Raw genomic sequence first — 25,344 nt, forward strand, 5'->3', positions numbered from 1 at the left:
CTTTTGCAGTTAATTTGTTTCCTACAATATTGGCAAATGAATTAAGCTGGTTTGATTCCGGAGTTAAACGGCTCAGTTAAAAAAGTTGATTTATGGGGCACCTGGCTGGCTCAGTCAGTGGAGCATGCTACTCTTGATCTCAGGGTTGTAAATTCCAGCCCCAGGTTGGCTATAGAGATTACTTAAAAAGTAAGAAAAATCTTTTTTAAAAAGTTGATTTGTAAGGAAACTTAAAATTGCGATATTTTTCTGTAAAGCAGTGTTTTGATTTGTTAAACAGAAATAGAGTAGGGTCTCTAAATGAAACCATTGTAGTGAATGTCAATCTCATCACGCCCTGAAATATTCCTGCTTTTCAACCATTCCTTCTCTGTAAAACACTTCCCTGAACCCAAGTAGGCTTTTGCACCTGGAGGCTTACCTATACCTCAGCACAGACCACACAGTAATTAAGAGGCTTTGACTCAAGAAGCACGAGAGTGGGCTCTAGTGGTGAGTTGGGCAAGTCCCTTTTCCGGCGTTGGTAAAATGGGGGGAAGGGATCGGCTGTTAAACTCGTGTAGCTCCAGGATCCCTTCTGGCTTGGAACATTCCAATACCACTTTGCCTTTGATTAAACCGCTCTGCGGAATTTTGTTTAACTTACTGTGATTACAGCTTACACATTTAAAAAAATTACTCAAATATGTACATCGTGGCCGACAAACTAGGACAATTTTCTAAACTGATGGGCCCTTTGAAAGACCTAAAAATGAAGATCAGTCTAAAAATACTAGACTGAGTTCATTGAGGACTGGGCTAATTCCTGAAGTACTGTAATACATGTTAGTTGAACGAATTCCAGTTTACAGACATCCACTTTCTATCACCTCAGCATTTTATGTTTTAAAAAATTGAGGTCTAGTTTTTCTTTTTTTCTGGTCCTTTAAAATTGACGAATTTGATCCTCTCGGTTACTGTGACCTCTTTTCCTCCGCTTACCAAATACGTTTCTACTCCAAACGCTAAACCAATAGCTAGGCTAACCGGTGACTTTACTGAGTTTAGGGACGCTCCTTGAGGACAAGTATATCAGAGAGATCGTAAGTAAATACTGCAAAAAGGGTAACATTTTAATTTAATTTCAGGAGTAACGTTTTATTATTTTTCTGGTTCACCTCGCGAGAGCCACTAAACTACAGGAATTACTAGTTTCCCCTCTTTCAATTTTCGGTTTACCCAGTCTTCAAAGTAAACAAAGCCTCTGACGATCTCGGGCTAAAACCATGCATGCAACCTCACTCTCCCATAGGTGCACAGATAGTAAGAAAGGCTCCACTAAACAAGCACTCGAGGCGGCAACCCGCACAGAAAACAAGTCCCAGGAAGTGATTTCCGGGTGAGATGGGAGGGGCGGCTGATTTCCGGTCTGAGGGCAGGCGAAGGCTCTTGCGCAAGCGCCGTTCGCACTTTCCTGGCTTTCCCCCCTCCCCCTCCCCCCTTCCCCAGCCTGAGGGGTCTTGAGGTGACAGCGACTGCAACTGCGACTCCAGCTGGAGGGGGAGAAGATGGACAAGGGGAAGGCCGGGCGACGTCGATCTTCATCCGGTGAGAAAGGGTCAGAGGAGGGCTGAGCATATTCTTTTCTACCTTGGGCAAATGGGAGGCACAAGCGGCGGCGGGTGCTGCGGCCCAGAGCTGTGAGGGCTCGGGGCTCGGGCTCGGGCTCCGGCTCGTGCAGGGAGGGGAGGGGAAGGCAGGAGCCGAGGGGCGCGCACAATGGAAGACTCCCGGGTCTCCCCCGCCCCTGCGAGTCGAAGACCAAGTCCAAGCTGTCACCGAAGCCTTGGCCGCTCTCCACCCCAGCACCCCTTCCAGTTTTTCACTCTTCCTGCAAACACCTTGTTTGAGTCTCCTCGGCCCAGGGATCTTCCCGGTTGGTTTGCCGCTGTCCTGCCACGCCTTCCTCTAATTCCTCCAGTGTACCAGTTTCACTTCCAACGCCTGACCCCACTTTTTCTCTTTTCCTTTGATTCTCCACTTAGCCTCTTTCTCACCCCCTTATCTCGGGGCAGGTAGAAGCGGCTGCAAAGAGGGAAAGGCTGGGCTTGCTAATACTTCGTCCCTCAGATAATTGCTGCAACGGGTTTCGTTCTTCTAAACAGACCCTTTTAATAACCTTTTTCTTTTCCAGCCTCTTGCTGCTTCTTCCAGAAGTGATTAAAAAGTCGAACAAAGGATTTGAAGCCGTGCTTCCATTGTGTTTTCGTTCTCAGCATATTTTTATTTTTGAAATTGCTTTACGGTTTAAATGACTGTCGTCAGTTTGGGGTACCACATCTTGGAAACACAAAAGTGGAATTATAAGACATGAGGTAGAGCTCCTCCCAGTAACAAGTTTTTGTCAAAGATCTCATCCACTAAGAGTACCTCGATTCCTCGTGTCAAGTCCTGTGGACGAACCAGAGGAGGAGAGGGGGAGGACTCTATTTTTAATAATTAAACTTACAGTCTAGTACACAAACTAACACCCAATGAATCAATTATTTCGTTTCATTTCTCCTTTCTTACGGTACCGCTTGCAGAGACAGTCAACAATTCCAAGTTTATTAGGAGTCCCTTGTGGCAATGCATCTCAAGCATTTTTCTGCCTTTTTTTGCAAAGTAGAAGTGGACAGGATTTATGGGACATTGCTTGAAGCAGTTAAAAACCTCAGTCCCTTTTGATAAGCAATTATTGTTATCATTTGTGTGTGTGTGCATTTGATATTCTTTGCCTTTGAAAGTACACTTGTTACATATGTATAAATATAGGCCTCCAATAGATCAGTGTTTGTTTTAATATACTTTTTTCTCCTTTAAGACCTTAATGTAAAATTTACATGTTAGGAAAATGCACATTGTTTATCTGGTGACTTTTGTGTGCTTTCTAATAGAACTTTAGGTGTTATTATTCCTCAGTTTAAGATGCACAGCTTTTTTTCAATAAGTGCGTTTCATCTTGGCTTAATACATTTTTTGGGGGGCGGGGAGCAGCAAGATATTAACCTGGTCCTTCAGCAAATCCCAGCTCCTTTCCATTGTTAAACACTTAGAGTTATTTATTTATTACAGTTAACTTGATGCAAGTGGTTGTGGGAAGTAAAATTTGAAAATGAAGCTGTTATTTCTTAAAAGACAGTGATATTTGTTAGCTATCCCTCTGGAGAAGATTCCCCCCCCCCCGCCCCATGACTTTCTTTTGGAACTGTCCTTTCTCAAAAGTTAATTGTTATTGTATAAAGCCCATTCTCAAATCTAATATTACCTAGCTGTTCTCCTGTATTCATTTGGTTTTAAGAGATGAATATCAGTTTTTAACAATGATTCTAAATAGTGTATATTTAATTTTCACCTAAATTATCAAATAAAACTAATCAGTTGGTTTGAAGGAATTCTGGGTTCTGTGTGACATTTATGTGCATATATTTGCCATTTCATTAGGAGTGGTTGCTGACTTGAACTCATGACTGGAAGTGACATTTATGGTCATCGGGATTTCATAATACCCAAAGAGACGAATTTGATTAATAAAACAGGAAGGCTTGTAAGTTAGAAGTAGAAGGTGGATAGCAGTAGAAAAAAAAAACATGAAGTTTTGGAGTGTCCTCTGTGAGACTGCACTAGGTTTCACTAAATGTTCTTCTAAATAAGGAAGAACTATGAAGAGTTGTATAGTGTATTGCTCAGAACTCTTTAGTTGCACATTGCAGAAACCCAGTTCCAACTGATTGAAGCTACACACAAAACAAGAATTTATGGACTCAGGTAACTGTTAACTCTAAGAGTGGGATGACTTCCAGCATGGCTGTATCTGCTTTAGGCACTGGTTGTTAAAGTGTGGTCTAGAGGCCTCTGGGTTCCCTGAGACCCTTTTGAGTCTGTGAGGTCAAAACTGTTCTTATAATAATTCTAAGACGTTGTTTGCCTTTTCCTCTTATTCTCCAGCAAGTGTACAGTAGACTTTTCCAGAGTCTGTATGACATGTATCATAACAAATTGAATGCAGAAGCAGATGGAGGAGAACAGTTGTCTTTATTATAATTTTTAAAGATTTTATTTATTTGTCAGGGAGAGAGAGAGCACAAGCAGGGGGAGTGGCAAGCAGGCTCCCTGCTGAGTAAGGAGCCCAATGTGGGACTTGATCCCAAGACCCTGGGATCAGGACCTGGTTCCAACTGAGCCACCCAGGCATCCCAAAACAGTTGTCTTTTATTAAGCCAGACATTAAAGAGATTTGCAAATAGGTATAATAATGCCTTTCTTCTCAGTATTTTTTTAAAAAGTTATTTTTCATAAAATACTTTAGCCATGTTAGCGTACAGTGAGTTTATTGTATTTAAGTGAATTGGTAAATATTTTAAAATTAAAGGAAAAATTTCATAAGTAAAAGAATCACAAAAGCTCTGCTTACCTTACTTTTCTGGAATGTGTCCATGAATTAGGAATTAAGCACAAAAGCGTCTCTGAGCAGTGAGAGGAGAAATTACAAAGTCTGTATGTTAAAGTTCACTCATGAGAAGCTTCTCAAGCTTTTCTTCAGAGTATATTGAATCTGTACTTTAAAATTATTTGTAACCCCAATGAGCATGAATACTTTCCAAGTTCACCGCATATCAAACAAAAGCAGTAAATTAAATGGGACACAGATTTAAAAATATCTGGCATCAGAGACTGGTCCACTAACAGTTGAATGAAATAATAATTAAATGCATGGGTCATTCAAGGGAGAATGACCATTAGAAACGTTTTACAACAACAAAAGTATAACAGAGTCATGGATAACAATTTTCAAATGAATCTTTGAATTAAACAGGATACTTCAAGTGAATATCAGGTTATCAACTGATTGCTGCAGGCAACATCCTTGGAAATCTGTGTTCATTCTTATTTAAGTTAAGGATACATGTTTTTTTGAGTACTTAGTACTGAGCAATGTACTGAGAATTTTACGAGCTCTAATTCTTTCAAAAGTCCTGTGAGGTGGTTATTATTTTTGATTTACAGATGAGGAAACTGGGATTTAGGGAGGGTAAGCAGCTTTAGCAATAGTAAGTAAAAAACAGCCAGGATTCAAAATCTGGTCTTTCTGATTACAAAATACATAATTTTAACTTCTTTTACTGTCCGAGGACATTTGAGTCTTGGAAAAAATAAGTTTCCTTGCATAAATAAGTATGAGGACTGTAATTATAAGAATATTTATTTATTGCAGGAGTTTTAGAGCCTTTTGCTCTTGTACATTGTGCCTCTTCAGGAGAGTAGCTGAGCATGCAGTGTTATTCACACTTAACTTGAGTTTGAAACTCTTCCCTCCCCCCAGTTTCATCTTGAGGATCTAGTGTCCCATGATGATACAACTTTTTGTTTCAGTAGGCTCAGGTGATGTCTGCATATTTTGCATTATAAGTGTAATGAACCATGACTGAAGTTCAAAATCAGAATCTGCAATTAATCATAAAACTACATTATTTGCGTAGATGTTAGCTGAAGCCATTGGAATGAATGGAATTACCCACAGAAGGTATAGAGTGAGAAAAGTCTTGAATCACATACATTTAATTTCAGAGTAGGGAGGAAGAGACATTGGTAGGCAGATAGGCAAATTAGGAAAGAGAGGTTTGGGAAGCAAGGGAGGAGAGTGAAAAGCAATGTAGATTAGAGTTAAAATAGTATGAGAGTGTTGAATTTGGCAATTAGGAGGTCATTTTTACCACTGGTTTTAGTAAGAACAAAAGCCAGATTTCAAGAGGCTGAATGAAACAAAGAAAATGAGATATAAAAAAGATTTCTGAAGCAAGTTGGAGTAGGAAATAAGGTAGACAGGAATTTCTTTCATTAGACTCTAAGTGACTTAAATCAGGTTAGTAGGGAGTGGGAAAGGGGTGAGTGGAGAGAGAAAGATATTAAATAGAAGATAATTGATAGGGTGAGGTTTCAGAAGAAATGGGGGAGATTGAAATCAAAAGATAGTTTCTTGAGATGTGCAGAAAGGAGGGAAGATAGCTAAAGATATAGATAAATTTTGAGAAGTTAAGGATATTGCAGTCATGGCTTCTACATGAAGTAAGGAAATCATCTTTGGAAAAAGGACTTTCAAGTGGTATTGGGAGCTCAAAATGGACTAGGTGGTCAATTAGGCATGAATAAAAGAATTGTTAAGTAATTTTGAAAGTCATTAAAACAAGTACAAGTTTTGTAGTAGTAGTAGTAGTAGTAGTAGTAGTAGTAGTAGTAGTAGTAGTAGTTGCAGTTACTATTATGTGACTTTCTTCAGCAGTGCTAAGCAGTCTAGCAGCAAGAATTTGGAAAAAAATGAGTTTAGTTTTATTTAAGGTTAAAGGGTAGGACAAGATATGGGGCAAAAACTGGGTTCAGTGTGAGTGAGGAAATGAAAGGGTCAAAGAACTCTGGGTTGTAGAATGAGAAGCTCACTTTTGAGAACTTGGGAAGTGCAGTAGTATTCCTTAAATCCGTTGACAAATGTATGTTGCTGAAATGGGGATGTGTAGAAGTAGTTTGTTGGAGTAAATTAAGGTGAGTCTATTGTTTTGAGTGAGTTGACTTATGGAAGTTTTAGAGCTTCACAATGATGGTAAATTTTAGAGATAGAGAAGAAGACTATGAATCAAGTATCAGAGAATTCTAGGAATGTTGGAGAGGGTATTGGGTCACTACATGGCAATCACAAATATAGGTGAAGTAAAATATCCAACTTAACGGGAATTTTATTGTTTTTATTTTTTATTTTATTTTTTTAAAGATTTTATTTATTTGAGAGAGAGAGACAGGCAGTGAGAGAGGGAACACAAGCAGGGGGAGTGGGAGAGGAAGAAGCAGGCTCCTAGTGGAGGAGCCTGATGTGGGGCTTGATCCCAGAATGCCAGGATCACGCCCTGAGCCGAAGGCAGACGCTTAACGACTGCGCCACCCAGGCGCCCCTTAATGGGAATTTTAAAGAAGGAATTATGCAATAAAGATAAAATATTAATTGGAAGTGGTAGTGGGAGGAGGAGATTGTTAATTTCTACTCCTGATTTTATAAGTGAGAGAAGAATCTTGAGAGAACCTTAAAAAATAGTGTAGTCAATAAAAAGCTAGGATTCAGCTAAACTAAGGTGGAGGAAATGTTCCAAAAAAGATTCAGAATTTAAGAACATTGTACTGACTCTGGAAAGGAATTTAGTGGGCAAGGGAAGAGATGGAGAAGAATGTGGATGAAGGGGTAGAGTTGAATTACATAAAACATGGGAGACTAGCAAGATAATAGGCTGTGGGGATTGGCATCTAGGGTGGTGAATGGGATTCCCACGTCTGATGATGGAAGACAGAGAATTGGAAAGTAGATTAGAGAGACCTGGTAGCACAGGGAATGGTTATGGATAGGATTGAGTAGCTTTAAAGATCCAGATTGGAACTTCATTATTATGGTGCTGTCTCTAAACTGCTTTCCAGGTGGATAAACTCTAATAAGAGTCTTTAATAATTTAGGGGTGCCTGGGTGGCGCAGTCGTTAAGCATCTGCATTCGGCTCAGGGCACGTTTCCTGTGTTACAGGATCGAGCCCCACATCAGGCTCCACTGCTATGAGCCTGCTTCTTCCTCTCCTACTCCCCCTGCTTGTGTTCTCTCTCTCGCTGGCTGTCTCTATCTCTGTCAAATAAATAAATAAAATCTTTAAAAAAAAAGAGTCTTTAATAATTTAGAAGGCTGGCTAATACCGGCTGCTTTATCCTACTTTGTATATACTTAAAATGATAACTCACCTCTTGAGTGCACCTGGCACTGTACTGTCCTTTTATCCATTTCTATCTAAAATTTGCTCATTATCTAAAACTTCAAAGCTCAGTTCAGTTGTGCCTTTCCAAGAACTATCTCCTAATTAACTCAGATTTAAAACAAATCATATCTATTTCAGAACTTCCATGGGTCTTAGTACTTCTTACATGATATTTATATCAGACTCTGACAAGGGAATGTCTTATTAATCGTATATCCCCATAGCATCTAGCATACCTGGAATATACTGGTTAAGCAAGCTACCTCTGGTAATATTAGACCAGTGATGAAATCAGCATGGTGACTTTGGGAAAGTTATTTGGATTCTCCCAGCCTAAATTCTTCATCTGTAATATGGTGATAATACTATTACTGATCTCATAAGGCTTTTGTAAAGACTAAATAAAAATAATTTGTGTACTTAGCCTACTGGCTGACAGTGGTAATCATCATTATCTTAAATAAATGTTTTTGGAGTAAATGAATGATTTCACAAGTTACTTGGGAAAAAGTCACATTTTTCAGCTGTTTGACTCATGGATTTAGAATGAGAATAATTAGATTTTCCTGTGTGCTAATCCTAATATACTGAGGTCTCTTAAAGAGTAATATTTCAGTATAAACTATTAAAATAATAGTTATCATGTATTTTGTACTAACTATGCCAGACATAATGCTAAATAAAATAGGCTATCTCAATTTAATCTTAATTGAAAAGCTGGGTATTCTTCCTTGTTTTAGAGTCTCAGAAGTCACAAGTAAGCCAGGGTAAAAATTTAGGTTGTCAAGCTTTATTTTTTTATTTTTAATTAAAAAAAAAAAGACTTTATTTATTTATTTGACAGAGAGAGAGACAGCCAGTGAGAGAGGGAACAGAAGCAGGGGGAGTGGGAGAGGAAGAAGCAGGCTCACAGCAGAGGAGCCTGATGTGGGGCTCGATCGCAGAATGCCAGGATCACGCCCTGAGCCGAAGGCAGACACTTAACCGGTGTGCCACCCAGGTGCCCCAAGGGAAATATGCATTTTTAACTCATGAGTCAGTTGAGAGTATTAATCTATAAATTACAATTTAGGCAACTGATAATTTTTAAAACATGCATATTTTATTAAATTTAAGATGCACTAGAAAGTGAATATAAGGTAAGGGCTTTCTTAACATTTATTTAAAAATTTTTATTTTTCGTAGTCTAAGGAATGCTACTTTATTGAAAATTGATCAGATTTATCAAAAGCTTAAGTACAGAGGTTAAATAATTTTTATATCAGTGTTTCCATCAGGAAATACATATATAGGCATGTCTTGTTTTATTATGCTTTGCTTTATTGTGTTTTGCAGATAATGTGTTTTTTACAAATTGAAACTTCATGGCACAGTTTTTCCAACAGCATTTGCTTGCTTCATGTCTCTGTCACATTTTGGTAGTTCTTGCAATATTTCAGACTTTTATCATTATATTTGTTGTGGTGATTGGTGATCAGTGATCTTTGATGTTACTTTTGCAAATTGTTTTACGGCACCACGAACCACAGCAATATAAGACACCAAACTTAATAAATGTGTGTGTTCTGATTGCTCTACTGACTGTTCCGTGTCTCTCTTCTTCTCCTTGGGCCCCCAATTCCCTGAGACATGCTGAAAGGTCAGATGATGGGTAGCATTTTTTAGCAATTAGACATTTTTAATTAAGGTATGTATATGGTTATTTTAGATATAGTGCTGTTGCACACTTAATAGACTTCAGTAGAGTGTAAACATAACTTTTATATGCACTAGGAAACCAAAAAATTCATTTGACTCACTTTATTGTAATATTTACTTTATTGTGGTATCTCTGATGTATATCTGTAGTGAAATTACTGCTATGTATTATGAACTTAGGGAAATTATTTCAGCTTTATACATTTTTGAATAAGGTATAGTCCATTTGTTATAATTGTTGTTTTTAAAGCTTTGTTTTGTTTTTAAGTTGAAGTATGACAGCAGGGTAAACATATCTTTAGTATGGTTTGATGACTTTTTGTACTTGTATAAAAATACAGTTGTGTAACAATGACCTAAATCTAGATATAGAACATTTCCAGCATCTCAGTATCCTGTTCTAGTCAGTATTCCTTCTCTCCTCAGGTACCCCCAGTTGAAGGCTTTTGCCCATTTGAAGATTGGGTTGTCTTGCCATTGCTTTGTAGTCCTTTATATATTCTGGTCTGAGTCCTTTGACAGATGTATGTATTGTACAGTATTATTAACTGTCACGATGCTGTATGTAGATAAATAATAATCTTCCAGTCTATGGCTTGCCTTCTTACTCTTAATGATGACGTTTGATGAATTTTAATGAAGTTGAGTTTATTAATTTTTTCCTTTATGGTTAGTACTAATTGTGTCTTGTTTGAGAAATTTTTGCCTACCCTAAGGTCATGAAGTTATTCCCCTTTTTATTCTAGAAGCTTTATTTGTTTTATCTTTGACATTTAAATCTATTATCCATTTAAAATTAACTTTTGTTTATAGTGTGAGATAGAGGTCAAGCTTTATTTATTTTCCCTTTAGGTTATCAGATTACTTCAGCATTACCTACTGTAAAGATCATCTCTTTCTTACCTAAGTGTAGTGATATCTTTTTATAAATAAGTGACTACGTATGTGTGGATTTCTACTATTAATTTTGATTATGAAATCTGTGATATATTCCAGTAAATTTGTAAGTTCCTGAAAAGCTTAGACTGTGTTTAATTTGTTTATTATACCATCTCCACTGCTTAACATGCCAGGCACTTGATAGACATTCAGTAATTATTTGCTGATTAAATGAAAGAATCATAAAGGAAAAATCCACAGGAAGTCTGAAAAATGTTGGTGAGGAGAAAAACTATTCCTAGTTGCAGAGATGCCTGAATATGTAGTAGAACTGGAAGTGTTTTTGTAGAATATTCCAAACATACCTCTCACGTTTTGCTTCACCCCCCTCCCCCCAACCTCCCCTTTTATAAAAGTTTATCTGGTCATATGGTTCAACCGGCATTTATTGAACACCTATTGGACTATTGCCAGGGAATATCTTATTTAGTTCTTAGAACCAAGTTTTCTTCTTTTTTTCTATTGTCATCATACGTATGTTATTTAATGAAGGCATTTTGTTTGAATTTGCTATTCTTCTGATTATTTTTTGACCTTTATGTTTAGTCTGTTAGGTTCTGTAAAATGTATCAATGTAAATTCTAACTCTAGCAAGTTAATTTAAAACAAAGGATGGCTGTGAACGGATTTATTTTACCACATTGTTTATTTCATTTAGATGTTAAATGATGATTTTTATCATGTCTTTGTAGAAATTGTCACAGACGTAAAAAGGAAAAAGTCTTCATCTTCTGAGTTACATAAGGTATGCGTTAGTTTTGCTTTTAATCTATTCATTATCTTTAGAGTTGCCAATGTTGAACATATTTTATTTGTCTTTTTAATAAAAGTTTAAAGAAAATATTATAAAACCTTAACTAATTAGTGTTTTTCAGGGAATGGTATATTCTAATTAATTCAAAGGTTAACCAAGAAACACTTTCTGGGACCTGCCTTGTTTAAATCATTATAAGATATATCAGTATACTTTCTAGGCCTTATTTTAGATTTTATATAAAACATAACCCAGCATTTCTTTGATAACTGAATATAGTAGCATACCTCAAGTTCATTCATTGTAATATTGTACATACTGAAAGGTTGTGCTCAAGTCATGTGCTGAAAATGACTATTTGAAATATTTTCTATTTAAATAAATAAATTAATTAATTTCTTTTGTGTAAGCCAAGAGTAGCAAAAGAAGCAAAATGAAGTTTCTACCTATGTAGGAAGTGTTTCAAAAATGTAATTTCTTTTTAGAAAGATAATCTTTTTTCCTCTAGAATTTTGTGATTTAAATACAGTAGTACCCTGATATACATTATAATAATTTATTAGAAACTTTTTTCTGAAGCATTCCAAATTATGCACTGAGGAGTTTTAATTTGGCGCAAAGAACTTTAATTTGGTACATTTCATGGAACAAACCTGGAGAAGAAATCATAACGAGGGCTGTGAGAGGGAATCAAGAGCACACAGACAAGACCTAACACAGAACGTGGCCTTAGGTACTCTTCTGCTTTGGCTTACTTCACATATGTGGGTATGATTTCTTTTAAAATTGTGGATTTGGCTTAAGTGACATAAATGAGGGGGGTAAAAATAAATTCTTACATTGCTGCCATACCCAGTTTTAAATGTGTCTGTATTGACTACTACTTCTTTTGTGTTTAATACCTCCAGTGAAGTGAAATGCTCTGTTTTCGGTTGCTGCTTCATGCAGTTGGAAGTCCACCATTAGAAACTCATAATATTGAGTAAATACATTTCTCTTTCTTATTTTTAGATGTGCAACAGTATTGTTTAAACTTTTTCTTTAAAAACAAATTTTTTTTAAAAGATTTTATTTATTTATATGCCAGAGAGAGCAAGTGAGTGAGTGCACAAGCAGGGGGAGTGGCAGGCAGAGGGAGAAGCAGGCTCCCCGCTGAGCAAGGAGCCCAACGAGGGGCTCCATCCCAGGACCTTGGGATCATGACCTGAGCCGAAGGCAGACACTTAACAGACTGAGCCATCCAGGTGTCCCTTAACTTTTTATTTTCAAGTAACTTTAGATTTATAGAAGATTTACAGAAATTTGAATAGAGTTTGCATCTACCCTTCACTCAGCTTCCCCTAATGTTAATATCTTATATAACCACAGTGCAATGACCAAAATTTAAGAAATTAACAATTGTACAATACTTTAAACTATGTTATTTGGATTTCTTTAGTTTTTGTTTTTTTTTTTTAAACTAATGTCATTTTTCGATTCCAGGATCCCACATTGCATTTAGGTGTCATGTCTCCTTGATTTCCTTCATTCTATGACCGTTCTTTAATCTTTGTTCTTTCTTGATCATGACATTTCTAGAGTACTATGATTTTGTCAGTATTTTGTTGAATATTCCTCAGTTTGAGTTTGTCTCAGGTTTCTCTCTCTCTTTTTTTTAAAAAATATTTTATTTTTAAGTAATCTCTATACCCATTGTGGGGCTTGAACTCACAACCCCGAGATCAAGAGTCGCATGCTCTTCCAACTGAGCAAGCCAGGTGCCCCTGTCTCAGGTTTCTTATGATTAGATTAAAGTTATGGCTTTTTGGGAAGAATATCACATGATATGCCCTTCTTACTATATCCTTTCAGGAATACACAATACACAATAATGATACATCTTATTACTGGTGATGTCAGTCTTGACTACCTGCTTGAGATGGCTTCTATCTGGTTATTCCATTGTAAAGTAACTCCTTCACTTTGTAATAAATAGATATCTTGGGAGAGACACTTTGAATCTATGCAAATATACTGTTTCTTAAACTTTCACCCACTGTTCTACCATCTAGCAGTGGTTCTGGCCTGCAACAGTCATGTATATGATATTCTATTGGTGATTTTCTATTTCCCTCATTCCCTCTACATTTATTAATTGAAGTTCTTCTGTAAGGGAAAGCTCCTCTTTTCTCCTTATTTATTTAATTACTTATTTTTATTAATATGAACTCAAGGGTATTTATTCTAGAATTAGAATTTATTATAGCATTATTGACTTTTTTGATTGAAATGAAATGTTTAGCTTAGGTATTGGAGATCTTTCAATTTGGATCCTGTGCTCTTTTATCTTTTTTTTTTTTTTTGTACTTATTTCTGGTACTTCAAGATACTTTTCAAGGAGCCCTGGTTCTTTTATTGAAGAATAGTATTTAGAAACCCAGGTCTGGGTGCTAGGTGTGCTCATTGCTCGTGGAGTGTCATTGTTTCTAGGCTCTCACCAGACAAGACTAGAAAAATTTTTGTATACTAACCGATACACATGTACATATCTCTATATCTGTTTATCTGTACATATATGAAAAACCATGAGTTTAGTACTGATACTTTTTTTTTAAGAATTTATTTATTTATTTGACAGCACAAGTAGGCAGAGCAGCAGGCAGAGGGGGAGGGAGAAGCAGGCTCCTGGCTGAGCAGGGAGCCTAATGTGGGGCTCGATCCTCGAACCCTGGGATCATGACCTGAGCTGAAGGCAGACGCTTAACCAACTGAGCCACCCAGGTGCCCACTACTCATATTTGTGATTCCAGTCGCTTATTCTAGCTTTTACTCTTTTCTTATTTTTAACTTTTTTCTATCTCATTATCTACCATAAATTTACTTTATTCAGCCATAATATGCACACGAAGTTATACTACTACATTTAAAAAATGTAGAATTTCTTAAAAAATTAGCATACTAAATTCTTGTTAGTGGTTTATATTATTGCCTTTTCTCTTAAGGCAGCTAGGGAAATAAATTACTGAGAGGATTAGAAATTTGGTGGGCATAGGGACAAGACACTGATACATTTTGAGTTAAAAATATTTCAAAAATATTTCTAAAGCGATACCAGTTTGTTGTAGAGAAATTAAAAAATTGAGTTGAGGAAAAAGGAGATCACCCAGACAGAACCAAAATTAATGATTGGATTTATCTTTCTAGTTTTTCTATCTGTATATCCATCTATAATAAACACATATTTAAATATTAAAAAATAGAAAACCACAGAATACTGTTTTATAATTTGCTTTTTCTACTTAACTATTATATTGTGAACATCATTTTCTGAAATCAGATTTAAAGCATTGCTGAGTAGATATTTATTGAGTACTTAACATGTATTTGACACTGTACTAGGCATAACTACCAGGGGAACAGTGGCAAACGTTTTTATTTATTTATTTATTTTATTTATTTATTTTTTAAAGATTTTATTTATTTATTTGACAGAGAGAGAGACAGCCAGCAAGAGAGGGAACACAATCAGGGGGAGTGGGAGAGGAAGAAGCAGGCTCCCAGTGGAGGAGCCTGATGTGGGGCTTGATCCCAGAACTCCGGGATCACGCCCTGAGGCGAAGGCAGACGCTTAACAACTAAGCCACCCAGGTGCCCCGGCAAATGTTTTTAATGACTACATTGTATTCAGTCATATGGGTGTATCACAGTTAATTTAACCAATATCCTATCATTGTTTTGAGGTGGTTTTTTGTTTTGTTTTGTTTTGTTTTTCTTTGTTTTTTTGTTTTGTTTTGAGTAAACTCTATATCCAATGTGGGACTCAAACTCATGACCCTGAGATCAAGAGTCATGTGCCCTAGTGACTGAGCCAACCATGTCATATACCCCTTGAGTTGTTTTCAATTTAAAAAAAATAGTAGGGACCCCTGAGTGGCTCAGGGTCAAGCCCCACGTCGGACTCTCCGCTCGGCAGGAGCCTGCTTTTCCCTCTCTCTGACACTGCCCCTGCTTGTGCTCTCTTTCTCTCTCTCTCTCTCACAAATAAATGAAATCTTAAAAACAAACAAACAAACAAACAAAAAGAACAGTGCTGAAGTCCTTATCCTTGTAGCTAAATCTCTGGAACATAATTATCTACTAAATTATTCCTGGCATTTTGATAAGAGCTGAAAGTAGGTTAATTCAACACTGATCTCTTAATAGATGTGAAGTAAGAGTGTGAATACTTCGAACTCTGCTAATGTGGAGATCCACCCAGGCACCCCTATCCTGCACGTTTGAACTGAGTAACTTTTTAGGTTATTACTAGGGCCATGTAACAAATTACCCCCAAACTTAGTGGCTTGAATTTATTTTGCTCAGGAATCTGCAGTCTGGGCAGGGTTCAACTGGAGATAACTTTTGTTTTACTTGGGGGTTAGCTAGGTTGGCTTGGAGGCCAGGGCCTGTAAGGCCTGAAAAGGTTGGCTCACTCACTTTTCTTGATACCTGTGCTGAGAAGAGGCAGTATCTTGGTGCATATCTATTTCTTTTTAGATCTTTCCAGTATAGTGGTTTAAGGGTGTCCAAGATTTTTTACTTACTTGTTCAGGTCTCCTGAGAAATGTATACTGAGAGAAAGAGAAAAAAAAAAAAAAAGAGGAAGGAAGGGAGAACACACAAGCATGTGAGAGCCAGGCTGAAGCAATAAAAGTATTGCTTTTAATGATTTAGCCTTGGAAGTCACGGTCCTGCCCAGATTCAAGGGAAAGGAATGTAGACTGCACTTGATGTTGGAGGACTGTCAGTGTCACATCATAGGAAGAGCATGTGGGATGTGGAATATTGATGTGGCCATTTTTGGAAAATAAAGTATGCCACAAAATCCAGTGTAGGCTAAATAACCTGCTCACAAAGGATCCATGGGTGTGAACAGCCTGAAGACCTTATACCCTTTGAGGAAGCAATTGTTGTTCCCTAATTAAGAATATAAAGGGGCGCCTGGGTGGCACAGCGGGGGCGCCTGGGTGGCACAGCGGTTAAGCGTCTGCCTTCGGCTCAGGGCGTGATCCCGGCGTTATGGGATCGAGCCCCACATCAGGCTCCTCCACTATGAGCCTGCTTCTTCCTCTCCCACTCCCCCTGCTTGTGTTCCCTCTCTCGCTGGCTGTCTCTATCTCTGTCAAATAAATAAATAAAATCTTAAAAAAAAAAAAAAGAATATAAAGAAAATGATTTAGAGATAATATTGTCTTTTGCAGATGAAGAATTATAAAGAGATACCTTCTTATACAGATTAGATATAAATAATTAAGAAGTTATTAGCACCTAAGAGGATCAACTCAGAGGTGCTAGTGAAATGAGAGTTGACATATCTTTTCTTCAAATTTATTCTGTCCTCCTGCCTTTTGCTCTTCTCTCACTGAAATCATTTTATAGATTGTTACTGGTTGTAGTTGATATAGTACTTATTATATGTTATATTTTTGTAGGCTGAATTTGATGCTTAACTATTGTTTATAAATTTCTCTTAACATGAAATTTAAGGTATTTAAGTTCTAAACAAATGATTTCAAACTTGTGGTTACAATCCATACCTTCATTTGTTTATTCAGCACATCATGAGCCATACACTTTGGAGATATAAAGGCAACTAAGTCAGGGTACTCTCTTTATTTTATTTTTTAATTTTAAAAAATTTTTAAAAGATTTTATTTGAGAAAGAGTGAGAGTGAGAGAGAGAGAGAGAGCGAGAGTGCACGATCAGCGGGGAGGGGCAGAGGCAGAGGGAGAAGCACGACTACCTGCTGAGGAGGAAGCTAGTTGCAGGACTAGATCCCAGGACCCTGGGATCACAACCGGAGCTGAAGGCAGATGCTTAACCAACTGAGTCACCCAGGCACCCAGGGCACTCTCTTTAAAGACCTCTATAGCCTGGAAAAGATGGACATGTAGACAAATATTTATAATATAGTTTGATACGTCTAATATAAATAACATAATAAAAATGTACCAAGTACTGATACCTAGAGAAAGGAATACCTAGGTGTGGGAGTGACAGTTGTGTGGATAGGGGAATAATTTTGAGCAGTTTCTGCAGTATTTCACAAGGGAAAAGTAGAGGGAAGGGCATTCATACATACATACAAAGGGAACAGTACATACAAAGGTCTAGAGATATAATATGTATTTGAAGGAAGTTGAGTAAATGGTGTGGTTGGGATGTAGAGTTAGTGATGTGTGGGTGATGTTAAAGAGCCCAGATTGTTAAGAGTTTTATCTGTAAGTAGTGGGTGCCATTATTGTATGTTAAATGTTGTAGTGATCATTAGGTTTGTGTATTAGAGAACTATGCGGAGCGTTTGAAAGATTAGAAGAGGTAGAGATGTGGGTAGGAGAATAATTAGGAGGCTATTGTGATACTTAATTTATCTACCTTAATACTGAATGAGAGGTTTTTAAAATAAAATTATATCTAACTGCCTGTAAATTAAGCACTGAATTTAAAACTCTTTAAAACTAATTGTAAAATGGAGTGTGTGTTTGGCTCAGTCATTAGAGCTTGAGCCTCTTGCTCTGGGGGTCATGAGTTCAAGCCTCATGTTAGATGTAGAGCTTATTTAAAAAAACAAAAACCCAAAAACTAATAGCAAAATGTTTAGGCAGGTTTATATAATGGTTCTTTTATTTTGGTTAATATGATTCAGTTCTTATTTATATTTTAGATTATTTTCTCATTCTGATTTCAGATAACAAAGATGTTAAATGCAAAACCAGAGGATGTTTGTGTTCAGTCACCACTGTCCAAACTTAGAAGCTCAGAACACTGGGATCTCCCTTTGCAGGGGGTAAATAAAAACTAATTTCTTTTAAGTACATAGTATTGTATGGTGTGTTTAAAGTATTTTAATAAAACTGAATTTTTGTTTTCTTATATATCCTTGTTTGAATTTTTTTGTGTTATTTGCAGGTTTTTCATTAGTTCTGGTATTTATAAGTGATGCTTTGAGGTTAGGGTCTCCTTTAGTTTAAGTATACCTTATTTTGTATGATTGTTTTCTTGAAATTTAAATCTCATTATTGTAAAACATATTTTAAATTTATGGGAATATTAAGCTTATTAGAATCATTTGCTCTTTTGCTCTTGTTTTGTAAATTTGATTCGGTGTATCTTAAAATGTGATGCAACTATACTTTAAAAGGTATTCTAATTATAAATCTGGACTTTAATTTTATTGCTATCAAGCATTATTATGGAGCTTTCATGAATAAGGCTTAAGATGACACTTTTTTTTTTTTAAGATTTTATTTATTTGAGAGAGAGAGTGAGCAAGCACATGCACAGGCAGGGGGAGTGGCAGGCAGAGGGAGAGGGAGAAGCAGGCTTCCACTGAGCCGGGAACCTGAAGCGGGTCTTGATCCCAGGAACCTGGGATCACGACCTAAGCTGGAGGCAGATGCTTAATTGACTGAGCCACCTAGGTGCCCCAAGATGGCACATTTTAAGTGTTTTTTTCCTCGTGTCTGATACAACTCATGGTCAATTTTTAAAGATAGAATTTTTCTCAGATTTTCCAGTTTATCCATTTGAAGCCTGTATTAGTCTGTGAGGTTACCATAACAAAATACCAGCCTGGGTGTCTTAAACAACAGAAATTTATTTTCCAACAGTTCTGGAGGCTGATGTCCAAGATCAAGGTGCCAGTAGGGTTGGTTTCTCTAAGGCCTTTCTCCTTGGCTTACAGATGGCCATCTTTTTGCTGTTTCTTCCTATGAACTTTTTTTCTGTGTACCCACATCCCTGGTGCTTCTCTTCTTATAAGGATGCTAGTCCTGTTGGATTAGGTCCCTACCCTTATGACCTCATTTAAACTTAATTACCTTTGTAGTGGCCCCATCTCCACATATAGTCATATTGACGATGAGAACTTTAACTTATGAAATTGGCAGGGGGAAGCACAATTCAGTTCATAATGTTAGCTAGCATTTTAGGATAACAAATTTTAAGTCATGTTGAATATGTTTTTATGTTATAGACAAGAAAAATTAACCATTTATTCTACCTTGTTCTCAAAGGAAGGATTTGTCATTAATATTAGTTGCTTTAACATTTTTAAAAATTTTAACTATCAAATAATACATTTGGTTTTTATACAAGGTACAAAAAGGGAAATAATAAATGAGACGATGACTTCTGCCTGCATAAACAGAAAAAAAATTGCATAAGGTTAGAAAATTCAGGGTGGATAGAAAGGTACAGGTGAAATAAATAAAAAATCTTTCTCTGTTCCTTTTTCCTAAAGGCAACCACCATTGATAGTTTTTGTTTTTCATTCCTTTCGAGAAAAAAAAAAAACAAATATATGCCTACATAAATAATAATTTATATTATTTTTAAATTGTTATAGAACAGAGAACATGAAGTATATACTGTTCTGTGCTTTGTTGTTTTCATTTCATAGATTCTAACATTTTTTTTCTATTTTAACACATTTATTTTTTATTTTTAAAAATTTATTTATTGGGCATCTGGGTGGCTCAGTCGGTTAAGCGTCTAATCTTGTGCTCAGGCCATGATCCCAGGGGCCTGGGATTGAGTCCTGCATTGGGCTCCCTGCTCAGCGGGGAATATGCTTCTTCTCCTCTCCTCTGCCCCTCCGCTCTGCTCATGCTCTCCCTCACTCTCTGGCTCTCTCTCAAATAAATAAATAAAATCTGAAAAAAAAAAAAAGAGATTTATTTATTTATTTAAGTAATCTCTATGCTCAATGTGGAACTTGAATTCACAACCCGGAAATTAAGAATCACATGCTCTACTGACTGAGCCATCCAGGTTTCCCTATTTTAACACATTTAGATTTACATCTTTTATTTATTTTTGTTGGCTTTGTAGTACTCTAAACATTTACAATATGCCATAATTAAAAAAAGGGTTTTTTAAGTAAAATTGACACACAATATTACATTGGTTTCAGGTATACAACATGGTGATTCACCTTCTCTTTATGTTATGCTGTGCTCACAAGTGTAGTTACCATCTGTTACCCTGCATAATTTACTTACTTAGTGCACTGGTCTTAGTTGTTTCCAGAGTTTTGCGAATAGAAACAGTGCTGCAGTGAACATCATTCTTCTTTTTTTTTTAACATTGTTTTTCATATGCAGAAAACCATTTTTGAGCAGAATTACTAGGTTGAAGGGAATTTATATATTAATTTTAATAAACATTGCAAAATTGTCTCACAGAAAATACACCAATTTATATTGCCACCAACGCGAGCTTCCATTTTTCTAGAAACTTACTGGCACTGGATATTATCACACAGTAAAATTGTTGCCAATTTAATAGGAAGAAAAAAACATTTTAAGAAAATTTAATCTTTTTGTATTTTTGTATTCTGTTTTAGGATATTGAATTTATTATGAAATAAATGTATATAATATATAATTTTACTTTATTTTACTTATGTATTTTTATGATTTTCTTTATTTATTTGAGAAAGAGAGAGACAGTACGAGCATGAGTAGGGAGAGGGGCAGAGGGAGAAACGGACTTCCCTGCTGAGCAGGGAGCCTGACATGGGGCTTGATCCCAGGACCCCGGGATCATGACGTGAGCTGAAGGAAGACGCTTAACCAACTGAGCCACCTAGGTGCCCCTAATCTATAATTAAAAACACACACACATATACACTGTCTCTTGGAAGTAGACATAGGCTTTATGTTGGGTTTGTTTTCTTAAGCAGTATCTCATTAAATGTATTTTTTCCTTTACCCTTGGGTCATTTAGTTTTTGGTCTTAAAGAGGCAGATGTGGCTTACCTGAGAGCTCTTTAGGTATTAAGTCATTGTGTTATAATCTTCTATTTTCTCTTTTTCCTTAACTCTCGATTTCAGCAGTCCCCTTTTCCTGAGAAGCTAACCATTTACTTTCTTCTTTAGTTCCCTCTAACCCACTGAATAAAACAGGGTCTCTTTAGAGACATATTTTCTTTTCCTATGCCTACTTTCCCATCTGAGTTGGATATCTTCCTGAAGATAGTGATACTTAAGGTTTTGGAAATCTGTATTCTGTTTGAGATTTAGAGTGGCACATGTGTCAGCATTGCTATGCTCTCTTGTTTCTTTAGACTTCACAGTATTTGCTAAGTATGCTTCATAGTTTGTAGAGTTTGAGGCTGTGCCAGTATCTTGCTTAATTGTTTCTTTCACACACTTTTTTTTTTAAGATTTATTTTTTAAAGTAATCTCTACACCCAGTGTGGGACTTTAATTTACAACTGCGAGATCAAGAGTCCCATGCTGTACTGACTGAGCCAGCCAGGCACTCCCCACATACCCTTTTTAAATTGGCTTTTGGTGTGTTTCTGTGAACGACAAAGAGATAACTTTGTATAATCTGTAGCAGAATTTTAACTCATTTATTTACTTATTTGTGGTTTTTATTGAGATATAATTACATGAAATAAGTTGCACAGGTCTTAGGTATATGATTGGATGAGTATTGACTAATGTGACATATGTAACCAATCCCACTCAAAAATGGTTCCCTATAATATGAAAAGTGATGTTCGTTGTCCCATTGTTTCCAAAGGAATAGAGCATTGTCATGAGCCTTGAAGGTTCCCTTGTCTCCCTTTCCACTGTATCTTATCTTTGCCTGCTGTCCCGACCCCCACCCCACTCTGGCAACCACTTTTCTGATTTCTATCTCTGTAGGGTAGTTTTGCCTGTTCATATGATATTCTTTTGTGTTTTGCTTCTTTTGCTCAATAAATAAAATCTTAAAAAAAAAAGACATTTTCACATGTTGATTGGCTATTGTGTATCTTTTTTGCGAAGTGTGTGTCCGATTTTTTTGCCTTTTAAAAATAATTTTTTTTGAGAATTTATATGCAGTTGAATTAATCCATTTTAATTCTTCTTTGAACTTTGACAAATGTATATGCTTTTGGAACCACCACCATAATAAAGGGTGTGTGTGTGTATTTGTAGTTTTTTTCTCAGTGTACAGTTCTGAGTTACAAGATCTGTATAGACTCATATAAGTATCATTGACAATGAAGATATTGTAGTGTTCCATTACTCCAAAACATTCCCTGGTGCTCTCCCCTTTGTAATTATACTCTGTCCCCACGTTTAACCCCTGGTAACATTGTTTTCTCTAGCTATACCTCTACATTTTCCAGAATGTCACATAAATAGGGAATCATAGAGTGTGTAATGTTTTGAGAGTGACTTTTTATTCAGCATAATGCCATTGAAATTCATTCATGTTTCTTGTGTATCAGTAATTTATCTGTTCCCCCCCCACTGAAGGACATATGGGTTGTTTCCATGTTTTGGCCATTAGGAATAAAGCTGCTATAAATATTTGCATACATTTTTTTTTGTGAGCATAAATTTTAATTTCTCTAGGGTAAATATTTAGGAGTGGGATTCCTGGGTCATATGATAAGAGTATATTAAATGCCAAACTGATTTCCAGAGTGGTTGTACCATTTTGCATTCCCACAGCAATGTATAGAGAGTTCTGGGTGCTCTGTATCTTTCTTAGCACTTCATATTGCCAGTTTGTTTATTTTTTTAATTAATGGATTTTATTTTTTAGAGTAATTTTAGATTTACAGAAAAATTGAAGGGACAGTACTGGCAATACCTATCTACTCCTCAATTCTTCCTCCCCTAGTACCTCTACACAATTTCCTTTATTAATATCTTTGCGTCAGTGTGGTACATTTGTTACAGTTGATAAGCCAGTACTGATAAATTATTATTATTATTTATTGGATATAACTGACATACACATTGTATTAGTTTTAGGTGTACAGCATAATAATTTGATATATATATATATATTGCAGAATGATTAGCACAGTAAGCTTAGTTTACATCCATTAGCACACATAGTAATAGTTTTCTTATGATGAGACTTTTAAGATCTACTCTCTCAGCAACTTCCAGATAAATAATCAGTATCGTTAAGTAAATCACCATGCTGTATATTACATTCCCAGGACTTATTTATTTTGTAACTAAAAGTTTGTACCTTTTGACCTCCTTCACCCACTTTGCCCACTCCCCACCTCTGACAACTACAAATTTGTTCTTTTGATGAGTTTGGATTTCTTTTTTTTCTCTTAGATTCCTCCTATAAGTGAGATCATACAGTATTTGTTTATTTGTCTTACTTCAGTTAACATTAGGCCCTCAGGGTCCATCCTTTTTGTGCAAATGGCAAGATTTTTTTTTTTATCATTGACTAATTTTCCATTGTGCATGTATACCACATTTTCTTTTTCCATTCATCTGTTGATACACACATTGTTTCCATGTCTTGGTTATTGTAAATAATGCTGCAGTGAACATGGGGTTGCAGATATCTTTTTGAAATGGTGATTTCATTTCCTAAGGACAAATACCCAGAAGTGGAAGTGGAATTGCTGGCTTAGATGGTGTTCTATTTTAAATTTTTTTGAGGAACCTCCATACTGTTTTCCATATTGGTTGTACCAATTTACATTCCCGTCAACAGTACACAAGGATTCCCTTTTCTCCACATCCTCACCAACACTTGTTATGTCTGTGCCTTTATGATAATGTCTGTTCTAACAGGTGTGAGATGATATTTCACTGTGGTTTTGATTTGCATGATCCCAGGACCCTGGGATCATGACCTGAGCTGAATGAAGGTAGACACTTAACCGACTGAGCCACCCAGGTGCCCCTACACTCTGCCCATTTTTAAATTGAATTTTTTTTTTTTAAAGATTTTATTTATTTATTTGACAGAGATAGAGACAGCCAGCGAGAGAGGGAACACAAGCAGGGGGAGTGGGAGAGGACGAAGCGGGCTCATAGCGGAAGAGACTGATGTGGGGCTCGATCCCATAACGCCGGGATCACGCCCTGAGCCGAAGGCAGACACTCAACCGCTGTGCCACCCAGGCGCCCCTAAATTGAATTTTTAAAATGCTGTTGAGTTGTATGAGTTCTTTATATGTTTTAGATATTAACCTCTTATTAGATACGTGATTTGCAAATAATTTCTTTTTTTTTTTTTTATAATGATTTTTTATTATATTATGTTAGTCACCATACAGTACATCCCCGGTTCTCGATGCAAGGCTCGATGATTCATTAGTTGCGCATAACACCCAGTGCACCATGCAATATGTGCCCTCCCCACTACCCATCACCGGCCCATCCCACTCCCCCACCCCCCTCCCCCCTGTAGTCCTCAGTTTGTTTCTCATAGTCCATAGTCTCTCATGTTTCATTCCCCCTTCTGATTACCCCCCCTTTCTTTATCCCTTTCTTCCCCTACTGATCATTCTAGTTCTTATGTTCCATAGATGAGAGAAATCATATGATAGTTGTCTTTCTCTGCTTGACTTATTTCACTTAGCATCATCTCCTCCAGTGCCGTCCATGTTGTAGCAAATGTTGAGAACTCATTCTTTCTGATAGCTGAGTAATATTCCATTGTATATATGGACCACAACTTCTTAATCCAGTCATCTGTTGAAGGGCATCTCGGCTCCTTCCACGATTTAGCTATTGTGGACATTGCTGCTATGAACATTGGGGTGCATATGGCCCTTCTCTTCACTACGTCTGTATCTTTGGGGTAAACACCCAGTAGTGCAATGGCTGGATCATAGGGTAGCTCAATTTTTAACTTTTTAAGGGACCTCCACACGGTTTTCCAGAGTGGCTGTACCAACTTGCATTCCCACCAACAATGTAGGAGGGATCCCCTTTCTCCACATCCTCTCCAACAATTGTTGTTTCTTGCCTTGTCTATTTTTGCCATTCTAACTGGCGTAAGGTGGTATCTCAGTGTGGTTTTGATTTGAATTTCCTTGATGGCTAATGATTTTGAACATTTTTTCATGTGTCTGTTAGCCATTTGTATGTCTTCATTGGAAAAGTGTCTGTTCATATCTTCTGCCCATTTTTTGATTTGTTTATTTGTTTCTCGTGTATTGAGTTTGAGAAATTCTTTGTAGATCTTGGATACCAGTCCTTTATCTGTAGTGTCATTTGCAAATATCTTCTCCCATTCCGTGGGCTGCCTCTTAGTTTTTCTGACTGTTTCCTTGGCTGTGCAGAAACTTTTAATCTTGATGAAGTCCCATAAATTCATTTTATCTTTTGTTTCTCTTGCCTTTGGGGATGTATCATGAAAAAGGTT

General features: G+C 36.7%; 1 protein-coding gene across 4 annotated transcripts in view; it reads left to right on the top strand.

Annotated features, from left to right (window-relative positions):
- Positions 1 to 1,445: 1,445 nt before the first annotated feature.
- Positions 1,446 to 25,344, top strand: part of SENP7 (SUMO specific peptidase 7) — a 143,820-nt gene continuing 119,921 nt past the window's right edge. For all 4 annotated transcript variants that reach the window (XM_045785313.2, XM_045785316.2, XM_045785317.2 and 1 more), the window contains exons 1-3: positions 1,446 to 1,587; positions 11,128 to 11,180; positions 17,897 to 17,995. In XM_045785313.2, coding sequence (XP_045641269.2) covers positions 1,548 to 1,587; positions 11,128 to 11,180; positions 17,897 to 17,995 — 192 coding nt within the window. In that variant the 5' untranslated portion in view covers positions 1,446 to 1,547. The remainder of the gene's footprint in view (positions 1,588 to 11,127; positions 11,181 to 17,896; positions 17,996 to 25,344) is intronic.

The sequence above is a fragment of the Ursus americanus genome, chromosome 4 (genome assembly GCF_024610735.1).
Source record: "Ursus americanus isolate L20-20 chromosome 4, mUrsAme1.1.p, whole genome shotgun sequence".
In the NCBI taxonomy this organism is placed as follows: domain Eukaryota; kingdom Metazoa; phylum Chordata; class Mammalia; order Carnivora; family Ursidae; genus Ursus; species Ursus americanus.